The sequence below is a fragment of a genome, unplaced genomic scaffold (genome assembly GCF_019419815.1).
Source record: "Pyrus x bretschneideri cultivar Hongxiangsu unplaced genomic scaffold, Pyrus_bretschneideri_v1 Contig51, whole genome shotgun sequence".
Lineage (NCBI taxonomy): Eukaryota > Viridiplantae > Streptophyta > Magnoliopsida > Rosales > Rosaceae > Pyrus > Pyrus x bretschneideri.
The window spans coordinates 1,281,151-1,295,979 of NW_025999789.1; the positions used below are offsets into that span (position 1 = coordinate 1,281,151).

General features: G+C 34.4%; 2 protein-coding genes across 2 annotated transcripts; both read right to left on the minus strand.

Moving 5' to 3' along the window:
- Positions 1 to 247: 247 nt before the first annotated feature.
- Positions 248 to 6,361, minus strand: LOC103940749 (disease resistance protein At4g27190). The gene is made up of 3 exons (XM_048570044.1): positions 5,245 to 6,361; positions 2,126 to 2,229; positions 248 to 2,001 (listed from the first exon to the last, which is right to left on the minus strand). The coding sequence occupies exon 3, from the start codon at positions 1,997 to 1,999 to the stop codon at positions 530 to 532; it is 1,470 nt and encodes a 489-aa protein (XP_048426001.1). The 5' UTR covers positions 2,000 to 2,001; positions 2,126 to 2,229; positions 5,245 to 6,361; the 3' UTR covers positions 248 to 529.
- A 4,192-nt stretch (positions 6,362 to 10,553) lies between these two features.
- Positions 10,554 to 13,092, minus strand: LOC103940748 (accelerated cell death 11-like). Its single transcript, XM_048570045.1, has 4 exons — positions 12,793 to 13,092; positions 11,771 to 11,943; positions 11,141 to 11,286; positions 10,554 to 10,821 (listed from the first exon to the last, which is right to left on the minus strand). The coding sequence occupies exons 1-4, from the start codon at positions 12,994 to 12,996 to the stop codon at positions 10,703 to 10,705; spliced, it is 642 nt and encodes a 213-aa protein (XP_048426002.1). The 5' UTR covers positions 12,997 to 13,092; the 3' UTR covers positions 10,554 to 10,702.
- Positions 13,093 to 14,829: the final 1,737 nt, after the last annotated feature.

Genomic DNA, 14,829 nt, shown 5'->3' on the forward strand with positions numbered 1-14,829 from the left:
TGCAAGTGCTTCTTTAAAAAAGACTTTTATTCATAAGCGCTTTTAAACTTCTTTTATTAGAAGCACAATGAAATGTTTATGCAGAAAGACTTTTTTTTTTTTTTTTAAACTCATTAGCATTTTAACTTGCCAAACATGATCATAAGTGCTTCTATGATACAAGTTTTAGTTATCTTAGGGAGCATTTTTGCTCACCACTATTTAGTATGGTATATGCTCACCATCCTATTTATCATATTTAAATAAATTTGAATTTCGAAATTCGTGTAGTAAATATCTTTAAGAGTACTTCCAATACAAGTCCAGTACCATTATTGCATTAAATAAGATACGTGCCATTATTTATAATTTTCTTTGGCCTCTCCGTTCTCTATTTCTTTCGCTTCTCCATTCTCCATTTCTTTAGAAAATTCTATGCTTTGTATCACTGGTTGCAGTTTTGATTTGTTTTTGTTTTTTTTGTTTTTTTTTTCATTACAGGAACGGATTATGTTTTAAATTAATTCGATTGAATTCTTTGGCCAATCCTTTAAAAGAACCCTTGGCCATCCCCAGATGATGCAATTAGTATTGCCACGTCCCGGATCACATCATGCATTCTTACACATCCGTCGTGTTCACCATCCAAAACCAAGCTACAAGCTTTAAGGTACTTGGCCACCAAATGTGCCGTACTTCTGGCCTCTTGCATTGAGTTGGCATCTCGAAACAATCCCTTCCCGATACCACACTTCAGCAAGTCTTCGATATGAATATCAGAGTCCTTCGGGAATAAGCAGCAAAGTAAGAAGAATAACTTGGCATCATTGCTATTCAAGTAATCGTAGCTCAACTTTATACATCTGAACACATCTCCCTCGTCATCAAGGTTGGTAATTTGGAACATCTCTGGTCGTCGAGTTGCTTTTCTCCATTCTTCCGAGTCCGTATCTCCGAGTGCTCTTGCAACTTCAATCAAAGCAATTGGGAGACCGCCGCATTCTCCAGCTGCCTTCCTCGCTATGTCATAGAAATTGGTTGATTCAAAAGACCTGTTAGCCTTTTTCACAAACAAGGCCCAAGAATCTTCGTCTGATAGGAAATCGAGATGGATCATTTCTTGGCTCTTCATTGCATGACATACATTCTGTAACCTTGTGGTGAGAAGGACCTTGGAATTGCAGTTTTGGAGCTCGTAGTCGTCGGGGATCCCTATGAGAGACAAATCTATTGCCCTCCAAATATCGTCTAAAATTATAAGGATCTTTTTTCCTCTCCTTATTCTCTCCTTCAATCTAGCTGCTCTGGCTATTTCTGTCTGCTCATTCAAATTCAAGGCCAGCATTTCTGCAAGCTGTTGTTGAATCTTAACCAGGTTCGGGTTTTGGGAAATGACAGCCATAATCACATGATCAAAGAGCTTGTCTTTACACGCTTGCAAACCAACATGTTTCACCATGGTTGTCTTGCCTATGCCTCCCATTCCGTGAACCCCGATGACAGTGATGTTATCGTCTTTCAGCGCCTTCATGACCCCATCCATGGCTTGCCTTGTTGCTTCAAATACTTCAAAATCTCCCGTTGACATGGTGGACTCAAACTCAACGGGCAGGCGAACTTGAAGTGTAACTGTTTCAAAACTTTTCTCTTCATTAAGCTTGTTCATTTCTTCTGTCTCATTAACTGCTCTCTTGCTTAAAGTGTAACGCCATTTCAAATTCGGGCAGCAGCCTCCAAGGCATGTTTTGTTTTCTCCGGCTTCATTATTCAGTCTTTTCGCATCGATTATGGCCTTGTCAGCATCCTTGAGCCATTTTTGAACTTCGGACTTAACTTCGTCTCCATTCATTAACGCCGCATCTACGCTTCGCTGGTAATCATTCCGCGTGGTCTCAAGCTTTCCTACCAGAACTTCAAGAGACTGTATGTGTCTCTTGTAATGCACCAAGTAACCCACATTACGCTTCACTGGAGTCCATAACAACTCACCGACTTGTAGTACGAAATTAACAATGTCCATACCTGTCCTTTTTAAAATAAAACATTAACAGGGAGAAAAATATAAGATTCAAAGTTCAAACAATAAAATAGGTACCACCAAAAACGGAGAAAAACTATGTAGGAATTTGATAACTAGATGACTAACCTGGATCTTCCTTAGCTTCAACTGGTACAGACTTGAAAACGTTTTGTGCCTTGGACGAATGTCATGGAAAATGTGAGGATGGTTAAGCTTGGTTCTTCGGATGTCTGATTACAGAAACGGTAGACGAAGGATCAGCAGAGAAAAGAAGAACTAATATTTTATTGGTTTGCAGTTTTCGGAGTAGGACTGGGACTAGACTCGTTAAACAATTTCGAACATCTCCAATCATCCTTCCTATCTTGAAGTTAAATTAAATTTTAGCCAAACTTCAACTGTGACATTTTAGTCGTTTGTTAATTTAAAAAGGGGCATTTAGACTTGGACAAGGATCCTCTCGGATCCTTCTTGTGGAGATTTCGAGATCAATTAATCATATCCGTCTATCGTGCACGCCAGTTTTCGTTAAGTAATATTTATATTCAATTTAAAATTTAAAATAATTTTTAACTACATGATGTACGATGAACGAACACGATTGATTGATTATCTAGATCTCCACAAAAAAGATCAGGAGAATATCCTATTCCTTTAGACTTAAGGGCCTACATAATATTATTTTTTATGCTTTTATAAATTTAGCTTTAGTCCAACATTTAAAACTCATTATTGCGTCATATGAAATACCCTCGCCCACTTTTATTATTTTTTAATTTCATTATCACGTCATATGAAATACCCTTGCCCACTTTTATTATTTTTATTTTAATTTCATTATCACGTCATATGAAATGCCTTGCCCACTTTTATTATTTTTGAATTTTCTTTCTAATATTCCTAATTTGATCATCAATTAAGCCTTAAAAATAGGAATTTCGACTTCTACAAATCAAATTTTAGCAATTTAAAATGAAGACTTTTAAAAATATTTTGTTAATGAGAAATAAATTGTACATAAAAATTTGTTCATACAATGCACAAAACCAAACAAATGAACTAATATGCACACACAATGAACAAAACAATAAATACCATAATTTTAAAAGGGCAATTTTGTGAATTTATTTTTTCTTTTGAAATCCTATAGAGAGAAGGGCATTTTTTAGATTATGGGATTCACTAATTTTGCCTTCTTCCTCTATATATATGGGACGAATCGGTGGCACCACGTATTTTACACAAGTTTTGACATAAGTTTTAAGTCATTAGATTTGTACATTTTTTTATGGGTTGAGATGTAATCAAATTAATTCAATTAATTTTCTTTATTAAAATAATAATAGATTGGGAATGAAATTCTAAAAGCCTTTTAATCTCTCTCCATCTCATTAATTGTTTTTCATTCATTTTCTCCCTTTCTTCTCCATTCTCCTTTATCTTTCATCCTATATCAAATGCACAGATATAATAGATCTTATTAAAGGATAATAATGTAGTTTCCTATTAAAAAGGGGTAGTACAGATCCAGGTCCAAAAACTCGAGTTGTTTTTTTAAACTGAGTTCAATTGTAACATACTTATATCATAATAAGACTACAAAATTTTTCAAGAGAAATATATTTAAGATATAATTGAATATAACTAATTTTGAAGAGGTAGCTTATAAGCAAATAAATCTAAAATATAGGTAACTAAAAACGATTTCTGTGATATAGGTAGATTATTAAGATAATATTTCTTAGACCAATTTTTAAAATGTGGACTATTCCTAATAATAACTCACAAAATTAGATTTATGTTGAATTTATCTTTATGACAATACTATGATGTCTAGTTTCTAAGAGTTATAATGACTAGCGGCCGATAGAACTAAAAAAATGTTTATATAGTGATTCTAATTTGGAGTGCATGATGACTATTTTTTGGGGTATTTACAACCATTAAAAACTGATATAAGTTCAATTTTTTTAGTCAATATTGGAAGTAGTCTGGCTTATTAAGATAAGTCCAATCCCTTAAGTTTAGTATTATTTTTTTAATTATCTCTTTAATGATAAGATTTATTATACAAATAGAATGTATTCCTAATTTTTTAATTATTTATTCTTCTTTTTTTGTTATTTATTGTTCTTTTTCATGCTCTAAACCCCTTTCATTATTTTTTTATTATTTTTGTAATCAACTTAAATCACGGATTAATTGTACCTGTCTACCTATATGATAGACTCTTTCTTTTTTATAATACATGCATCACAAATTAATGTGTGTTACTTGTAGGTATATTATGTTTTTGTACATTTTACTTATGTTTCATATCTCACTTATAGGTACAATGTACATTCATATATTTGTTAATTGAGTTAGGGTCGTATCTTTTGTACATAGATTTATGTTAGTATATTAGTTTTTTGTTGAAAGATATTAAGTAGATTTATTGGAATTTAAAACATGCATGAAATTAGAAGATTTTAATGTATCTCTAATATTTAAAAAATAAAAAACAAATGAGCATAGAGGACATAAAGGTGAAGAAAATATAATATTGGACTCAACCTATGTTGCTTTTTTGGAGCAAGATCTAAATGCCTTAATTTCATTTCTAAATTTCTATAAATGAGAGTTATCATCACGGTTCCTTCGCTCTTACTCACCATCCTCATCCTCACCTCTACCCCACCATCATGCCACAAACACCTTGCTATCACCAGCCCTAGCACACCATTATCGTCGCAGGTGCCACCGACGCAACCGTTACCTCCACTCCCACCACCATCGTTGTACAACACCACAACTATAGCTTCCCCTACCAACACTGCCACCATCCCCACCACCCATCATCAAACTGCCTCCATCACCCAGATCATCACCGTAGTCCCTAGCACATTTACCAACTACCAACTACCACCTTCCGTATTTACATTTATTATATTATTAGATCCTTAGACAAATAAGAAAGTCCACAAATTCTAAAAAATTAAAATCCATAATTTTAAAATTACTTAGTAGTTTTAAATTGACAGAGAATTAAGAAAATCCCTTTAGAAAACAAAATGACATCCTCAATTCATTCACTCAAAAGTACTTTCCTCTTTTCTATTTAGTAACACCTCTCGAACTCATGTTGATATAACACATAATGATCAGTTTGCCAAATAAAAACAAAGAATTGAAGCCAATTTCTAATCAAGTAAATTAAATACATAATTTTTAACAGGTTGTACATCTGCGTTTTCTCTCTATACCTGTCAACTTCTTGATCTGAGCTTTGATTCACCAACTCTCCGTCGCCATGGCCATCCAGTTGAACTTCGACTAGGTTGCTGTTGGGATGGGGTGTTACCACTGCTATTCGCTCATCAGATAATTCTCTCTACTTGTAGGGCTGAGGAAGTCTACGCATAGACTTCTCTACTTTTTAATTTTTGTTCCCTACTTTAGACGTAAGTAGTCTTTCAGAAACAATTTTTAATTCTCTGTAGAACGGATCCTAAGCATCAGAAATGTTTTTTATTATAAGAGTTTTAACGAAAAACTCACGGTATTATTCATTTTAACGAAAAAACATATTTTTACATTAAAAAAATCAAACATGATATCATTCACTTTACTCTTTATGTTGTCCTTTAGAGCTTGTTTGAGTGTGATTTTAAAATAACTGAAAGCGTTTTTAGTGAAAATATTTTTAAAAACAATCCTTAGTAAAAAATGCTAATAAATCCTGAAAAAAACACTTAAAATGCTTTCTAAAAGAAATAAATAACTAGTGTTTCTTGTAAAAAACACTTTAAGTACTTGTAGAATCCAAAAATATTTTTTTTTTAAAATGCTTTAAGTTATTTTAAAAGTATATTCAAACGAATTCTTAATTACCAAAGTCAAATTAAGAGGCCAAACAAAGCAAAAACACCCTATAACTTAGAGATCTATAAGAATAGGCTCTTTCTCTGCATTCTTGTTAGATGGTGATCTATATTACTCCCGCAGTCATCACTCGTAGTTGATAAAAACTTATCAAGACCAAGTTCATCATTACATTCTGAATCAATAACGCAACTACATAAAAAATATTTGGGTAAAGTATAAAAAACTACATTAACTATTATTATCACGACATTTTCATATCTCATCTTTAAAATTTGGTCCAATGTTATACCTTCCGTTACTTAACCGTTTACTTTTCAGTAAAATGCTAACGTAGCTTAATTCGGACCCCACTTTTTATTAAAATATTATTCAAAACAAAAAAAATATTTAATATTTTTTAAATATTAAAATAATAATAAAAAGTACAAAAAAATAATAATAAAAAAAACCCTCAGTTCGTCCCCCCTCCTCTTTCTTCTCCCCATCTTCAACTTCTTCCTCCCACCTACAATCAAAAAAAAAAAAAAAAAAAAAAGGAGAAGGAGGAAGAAGAAATTTTTTTTTTTTTTTAAAACCCATCAAACCCCAAATCCACCACTCTCATCCATTCTCCACATCTTCTTCCGCACCCATCCTCCACCTTCTCTACACACCCATCTTCCCACCGACGAGATCTGGTTTTTTTTTTTTTTTTTAATTTTTTTTTGGGGGTTTGCAGGTGGGGGAAGGGGAAGAAGATGGGGAGAAGAAAGGGGGGACGAAATGAGGCTTTTTTTTTTAAATTTATTTATTATTATTTTAATATTTTAAAAATATTTAATAATTTTTTTAGTTTTTAATAATATTTTAATAGAAAATAGGTTCTGAATCAAACCACATCAGCATTTAACTAAAAAATAAACGACCAAGTAACGGAAGGTATAACATTGAACCAAATTCTAAAGATGAAGTATAACATTATCAATTTTAAAAGATAAAGCATGAAAATATCGTGACATCAATAATTGAGATAATTTTTTGTATTTTACCCAAAATATTTACACATATGAATCTATACTGGCTCAGGACGCCACATGGTTTCCAGAGGGGTGCATGTGTATGCAAAACTTGCCTACCTAGGGTTGTTGAGGGATTCCCCCTATTCTGCCTTCGTCCTTGTTTTGATTTGACATGAAAGGAAGCAACAAGTTTTTAAACAATATGCAAGTACGTTACATTTTTATAATCATCAAGACGTAGCACTTGTCATTTTCTTTTTAAGGGCGGTGGGAAGGATTTTAAAAGGAATGTGGGCTATATTTTGTTAAGAGAAAAAATATATATACACCCATACATATATATATATATATGTATATATATGGACACCGAAGAAACACCTAAATCCTTGTAAAACTTGAGAAGTGCAAGTGTCATGAATTGAATAAGAAAGTATGGTTTTTGAATAGGACACGGATTGTCTGTCCCTTCACTTCTTGTGTTCTCCCGTCCCATCCTGATTGTATGATCACAATTAAGTTACATCAATATTTTATATTACTATTTATTTTTGTCTTATTATATCTATTTAAAAAAGATATAAAATATTAATATGGCTTAATCGTGAACACACAAAACAGAAAGACACAGGAAGACAACGAAAAGGGAAGGGCAGACAACTCTTCTCCTTTTGAATATAAGAATGGGTAAAGTTGAAACAATTGATCTAAAGTTGGTTGGGGAGGGCTAACTGCCAAAAGCCGAAAAACGTCAAAATACATGCTGCAAAATAACAAATTGCCAGAACTTGCTTTGACGCGCAAAGTCCTACAAAGTTAAAGAGAGGTATTTTACTATTATCAACTCACCATGTGACAGATGTTTATTAGTCAAATGATTCTCTTTTCAAATACATATCAAGTACTTATTGGACGGATAATGCCATTAGACTTATATTCGTTTCCAAGAGAGAATGTCCCCACAAGCTAACTTTACTCCACCATTCCCCCACCAACAGGAAAAATTATAAAATTATCTCTCCGTTTTGATGTGCCATTTTCTTTTTTATCTAATCCTTTTTCATATATATTTTTTTTGTTTTGCAGGTTTTGTTTTGTAAGTTCTTACCTTTTAGGTTTTGCATTGATACCTGAACTGAATTTGCAGGTTAATTTTGTCGTTTAATTAAAACACCAAAATAAAAGCTACGAAGAATAAAACCCTAAAACTCGAAGAAAAATGTTTCCCGCAACCAAAATGCAAAATCAGAGATAACAACCAGACGTAGAGTGCGAAAAAACAAAGAAAACGCTGGGCAAAAAAGCCGAATAGCCCAAATTCACAATCAATCATAAAATTTTCTTCCTAACCAAACAGAAAATAAACCAACACATGAATCAACATACCTGAACTCGAGCGATTCGCTTGTGCAAAACAGGGGGAAAAACGCTAAACACCTTCGAGAAGATCCGATCGGAGCCGAAATCAAAAGACAGACGGGAAAACTAAAAAGAAACGGAACGACAGAGAGAAAAAAGAAGAGGAAAAGAAACAGTCGAAGAAGATGCTTCCGGCATCTTTCCTATAAAATGCAACTTGGCCAAAGCTCAACCAAAAAACACCAAAAAGCATCTTTCAAAAGGGCGCAACAGCTGCAAACAAAGATGAAGGAGGGGCAAAATAGATAATTTACTGCACAATACCACCAAAGTTCAAAAACCATGAATAAAATGAGGGTTAAAACCAGGCGGGCACTGTTAATGAACAGTACCCATCCGCTTAGCATATATAAAATTTGAAGAGGTATGGTCCTATGTCCCCACTCTTTTTTGGATGTTCTTGTTTTTTTTTTTTTTTTTTTTTTAATGAGAAGTAAAGTTTATGTCTCCTATAATTAGGTGTAATTTATTTTTTTTATATCAATAAAATTCTCTCGTACCGTCAAGATTCTCCAAAATAAAAAAGAATAAAATGTTCTTCGTACCATCAAGGTTTCTTAAAAAAAAAGTGTAAATATTTTTGTTAGACGAATTCTTTAATTAGAAGGTTTTTTTTTTTTTTTTTTGTGTTAAACGATAGATTTTATTAGATTAGCTACTAGCGAAATTTGAATCTAAATCATCATGCAATGGCTCAACATCTTTATACTATTGTACGTGTAGTGGTATTACAACTATTAGAAAACAATCCAAAGAAGTGGTTGGTGTACTGCAAAAATATATAAACCAATGTGAAGGTCGAGTGGGTATGCCAGTATGCCTTTCTCTTCCCTGAACTCCTAAACTGCATAGCAGGTTCAAGTCACCTTCCACGCGGTCCGCCATTATTAAGGCTCGTTGGACGTACGTACCAAAAAAATTTTAAACGCAGAGGGACCAGGCCAAGCGACCATAACAAAACGACAAAGTCAGCAACCCCAAGCAAGCAAGAGTGGCCAGCCAAAACAATATTACTCTATCGCTCAACTAAAAGGGATATTTCACGGCTTCCCATGAGGGGCAAAGGTGGAATTGGTGATTAAATGTGTGACTTTCGCACTTCTATTTTCAAATTCTGCACTCCTCTTCTTGATTTTGTTTGGTAATTTTACTCTAAGTTATTCAATCTATTGACTATAAATATATATACAAAGTAGAGGAAATGAAAATCACTCTCATTACGAAATTATAGACAGGCAGCATTCAAAACAAACGTATTTAGTTGGTTTTCTTTCCCTAGCCAAGAAGACCAACTTAAAGTTGCCATTATATTAAACTCTAATTGATCCAAGGAAGAAAGAACACTAGCCAATCCATATGGTATGGTGGACAATAGGTGCATATTGAGTCCAATTAGTATCTCCCTTTGGGGCTCCAATTACGTTAGGGATGGTGGTTGTGGTTGTGGTACTAAATGATAGGTATTCCTGCCTAGTGGCGGAGCTAGAAAAGCCACAGGGACACTTTGAGCAATATATTTAAGGTCAAATTGGATTAATGGTCCTGGTGGTTATAGAGTATATGAAAGATAATTCATATGGAAGAAATATTAGGAATTACCCTTGTGTTGATTTTTGTTAGGATTCAAACCTAGAATTGAAAGTTTTGTTAATAGGTTGCACCTGAGCCTTACATGTGAAACTAAAATTGTCCCTTTCAATTTTGGGCTGAGATCAACGGGAGCATATTAAAGTAAATAATACTTAGGGTGTGATGTGTATGTGCATTACAAGAAAAAGGGAAAAGAGTAATGCTAGATAAACTAAATTTGTAGACAAAGTTTTGTAAACTAAATGATATGAAAGTTGATGATTGAGTTTAAGATCATTTAGTTTGTAAATTTTGTCTTCATATTTAGTCTCTCTAGCCAAAGTGTGGCAAAAAAATAAAGAAATGGCCAATATACAAAAGGAGTATTTTAGCTCATCATAATAAATTGTGGTGTATGCTCACAACACACCTCATCATTTACCACGAGTTCTTTCAACTAACTCTGGCTAACTTTCAAATTAGATGTTCATTTTCTAATTTTGAAAATAAATGACTAAGGTTAAATGAAATGACACTTGGCAAATGATAAGGTGTATAGTAAGTATACACCATAATTTATGATGGTAAACAAAAATGCTCCCATACTGAAAAAGTGACTTCTTACCACATTTCGAACTGTCCAGACCTTCTAGTTCAAAAAAATTGACCAACAGCACACGAATTATGGAATGGCATTGGCAGGCTATGGGAAAACGAAAATTATCATAATTAAAACCCAATCAAATTAACAATCCTTATAAGTCATCACACTGATATTCAATCGTACTATACATATGAAATACGGAAATCAAAACATTTGTAAAAATGCAAGCATGCGAAAGACAAAAATCGATCAAAGCAAGCGTAGCATCTCTTTAGCTGACTCCCTTGAAAGAAATAAGTTGTCAATGTAGTGTATTAGAGGAGCCACTGCAGTAACCATCCTCTGCATCTGAACAAAAGCCGATGCCTCTGACAAAGTAGAATACCAAACAAACTGTGTTACCAATCAAGTCCAAACCCTAAAATACCCACGTATATATAGCATTCATAGTAAATTCATGTTAATTATGCTCAATATCTCAACCTAAGATTTCTTTTTTCTTCTTCTCTATATTGGATTTGAAAAAAAGAACCTGCAACCCGCCACGGTAGCTACCGTGAGCAGTAATCAAACCAACAAATCCCAAATCTCTAGCCTATGTCAATAGATATGAGCTAGTCTGCTAAAAACATGGTTTGGGAGGAGATAGTATGACAATGATGGGTGTACATACTAAAATAGTCTTACCATCTAATTTTAGCCTTTTGATGAACAGTGACTTTGTAGGAAGGGTTTGCAGTGCACCCGCAACAGTCTTTCTACTAGCCCATCCGTGGTAGGGGTAAAAAACTTGTTTATATGCTGTGTTAACCGGATCCATGAGAGAATTTCCGCTGCCCGAGTAAAAATAAATAAATAAATTCAAGTTATAAGTAACTGTGAATCTGTGATAGTAAAATAGCAGCTAGTTGCAAAATTATAGAGATACAAAAATTAGAGATAGCAGTCATTGATTTAGGGTTTGTTCTTTTGCGAGAGAGTGATTCGTGCTGGCAATAATTAATTCAAAGATTAACCAATACATAATTATGTGTCTTAAGTAGAATAATTAAGTCATGGTATTATTGGATATCACGAGTTTAGAATGAGAAGAGTCTAGAAGATGGAGGAAGAGTTCATGAATGAGTGCGTTGATATGAATATTAAATTTTAAAAAAAAAATGATGATGGACAGAAACATAAATTAAGTGGATGAGTGGACGTAGCAGCACAACTCAAGATGAAATTGCATATGCAAACGAAAATGATCTAATATAGACATGTTAATGAAGCAAAGAATTCAGAGAATATCGAGGCTAGGGTTGAGATAAGTAAAACCTTGAGGCCATACTTCGCTCGAATATTATCTTAAGCATCTCAAGTGAACGCTTCACTCTGATGAGTAATCTCGAACCACTACTTTGGAGCTTAATAGTATTCTGTTGTATGTCACGGTCAAGCAATTCTTCTAGGGTATTGATTGACTTTCCTGCCTTTACAACCCCGCTAACCTGGCAACCACATCCACATTAATCAAAATATAATTAGAAAACCCAAAAGAAACAATCACATCAAAGGGAGATATGAACAGAATCAAAAGGAAAATATAACTAAGATCATGTTTGAAATATGTAAAATGTATTTAAGTTCAATGCACCGGAATATCAAGATCGAAATTACTAGTCCTCACCAGAAGATGTAAAATAAATAAAAATATTTATAAGAATAATAAGAAATATGTAGTAATTTACTTGAGGTTTTTAGTTTCTATAAGAATAATTAAAAATATTTAGTATTTTTGCCTTCCTTTTATTATTTTAACGCAAAGAATAAAAAGTTCAGCACCATAAATATTTTAAAAAATAAAGAAATAACAGAAAAAGTTAGAAGCATTTCATTTTCATCATGAAATTTATATTCTCCTACGTACTAGAGCAAAATATGTCTCTAGAGTTGTAAAATGTTCATTTACATCGTTGCACAAAAGTTTGCTCTAAGAAACTAAATTAGCAATAACTTGTAAACCATTAAATCAAAGAGAAATATGAATAAATGAATTATAAAGTTGAGGAATACCGAATAAACCATATAATTAAAATTAGGTCTTTTTTTATTGTCCGTATAGTATCCTCTAGTTCTATTATTTATTTAAAAATGTCTAACTAATTTTTATCATGTGTATATTTCCCATGAGTCAAACCCACCTAAGAAATCAAATCACTCATCAATCACAATCCACCAAACCCTAAATTAAACAACACTTTTGAAATTTGATTTAAATGAAGAAGACAATGGTAGCAACCCAAATCTACCCATCACCAAAAAGCATCAAACTCACAAGTTTAAGAGATGAATAATACCTTAGCAGAGTACTCTATGTCCGCGAACTTCATAGCGACGCCTAAGTGTCGAATGAGAGGAGAAACGAGACGACAGGCTTGAGTGAACTTGCCAATTTCCATGGGGATCGGTACCGGAGAATTCAGTTGAGCGGCCAGTTGTTCGAATTCATCTGCCAATCTTGTCAGAATTCTCTCATCTTTCCTTCCCACCACTCTTGCCATTCTATAATTTCTTCACCAAGTCTCTGCTCTTTTGTTCGATCGATCGATCTGTCTGACAATCACCGTACACGGAATTCTCTTATCCAATGAAACACTTCCAAATACGGAAAACTCAAACTGTCATTTTATAAGTAAACGCGCCTACATTTGTTGACGAAGACTTGTTGACGAAGACTTGTAAACGGGTAAGTTTATTATTTAATTAATTAAATAATTTTCCTTTTGCATAAGAAATATTTCAAAGTATAAGTTTATTTTTTATTTTTAACAAACATTATTATCTACACTAAGAGGGAGCGGATGAGCTTAGCCTTACAATGGGCTAGCAATAATATGGTTCAATTTCGTCTTCAGCAAGAATCGAAACCTAAGACTCTCACTTACAAATTAAGAAAAAACCCATTAAACCGAAGTACTAAATGACACAATTCTAAAAGGGGTGAGAGTTCCTTCACAGTTGTTTTTCCCGACCTTCGGAGGGTCCTGGTGGTCCAGTCCCTTTATAGATTCACCAATGAGTGAGACATACAAGGTTTAGAGGTGAGCACAAATAACTTGTAACTCAAATGGTTAAGAATAATTTGACTTACACTCTAGGTCCTTGGTTGGATATTCTCCTCCCTTAATATTGATGGTGTAAAAATAAAACAAGGGTAAAGTACAAAAAACTACCTCAACTATGGGTCGAACAACACTTTCATATCTCATCTTTTAAAATTGACAATGTCATACCTCATCTTACAAATTTGTAACAATGTCATACCTTCCGTCAGTTTGTTTGTCATCTATTCCGTTAAGTAGTGTCGTGGTTTAAAAAAATTAATTAAATATTAAAAACTAAAATTATAAAATCATTTAACAATTTTTTTTTTAAATGGGGACCCATCCCTTATCCCCCTCACCTTTCTTACCTCCTCCCATTTTCCCCCACCCCAAACCTATATCCCATCCCTACTTCGCTCTCCCTCGCCATGCCTAGAACCACCATCCCTCCCCTCAATTTTCTCCCTTTCACGCTGCAATAACAGCCTCTTCGGCTCTGTCATTGTCCACAAGCTCCAAGCCCTAAACTTCACAAACCTTGTCCTTTGCACTCACGCCGAGAGCCTTTCGTCTCCGAGAACCTGACCGATTTGGTAGTCGACATGCGCCTTGGCGAGCTCGCCCTCCACACCCACAGCTCCGCCAGTAAGTCTGTGTCTTCCGACGAGGAGTATCTAGCTATCCTAAGCCTTCAGTGATTTCTTTACCTGTAGCAACAACATATTGGGAGAATTAAAATGGCTCGCAAGCTTGCCGTCGCCGGAAAACGTGTTGACCTCTGAATTATCTGAGGCTGCGCCAGAACTGGAACCATGCCAAGGGTTTTTACAGAGGGAGAACTTCTCAACCGAGATCATCGAGAGCATTTTGCCGGAAAATCTTCAGCTGACAATCAAGATCTGCATCGACGGCCTTCAATCTTCGTCGCTTGTCGTGAAGCAATCTGCAGCGGCCAAGCTCAGGCTTTTAGTGAAGAATCGGGTTGATAATCACGCCTTAATCGGTGTGTCCGACACCTTTCCCGCTTTAATTCCTCTACTGCGATGCAGCAGTCCATGGACGCATGAGCATGCCGTCACGGTGCACACCCAGTTTGCAAAATTCCAATTGGGATTTAAACAGGGGAGAAAGAAAATGATGGATGCACGAGGCAGAGGTGTCAAAGGGGTAGCAATAGAGCACACCCAATTTGCGAAATTCCAATTGGGATTTGATTTGTTTGAGTAAATTAAAAATTGGGGACTGAAATGGGGAAGAAGGGTGAGGGTGATGAGTTCGGGGGAGACAGGT

Bases quoted from the DNA above. Each gene is read 5' to 3' on its own strand.
- LOC103940749 (XM_048570044.1), bottom strand. From the start codon at position 1,999: ATGGACATTGTTAATTTCGTACTACAAGTCGGTGAGTTGTTATGGACT.
- LOC103940748 (XM_048570045.1), bottom strand. From the start codon at position 12,996: ATGGCAAGAGTGGTGGGAAGGAAAGATGAGAGAATTCTGACAAGATTG. The intron at 11,287-11,770 runs GTTTTACTTATC...TTACTCGGGCAG, and splicing joins GAGCGAAGTATGGCCTCAAG to CGGAAATTCTCTCATGGATC. The intron at 10,822-11,140 runs GTAAGACTATTT...CTACTTTGTCAG, and splicing joins CAAAAGGCTAAAATTAGATG to AGGCATCGGCTTTTGTTCAG.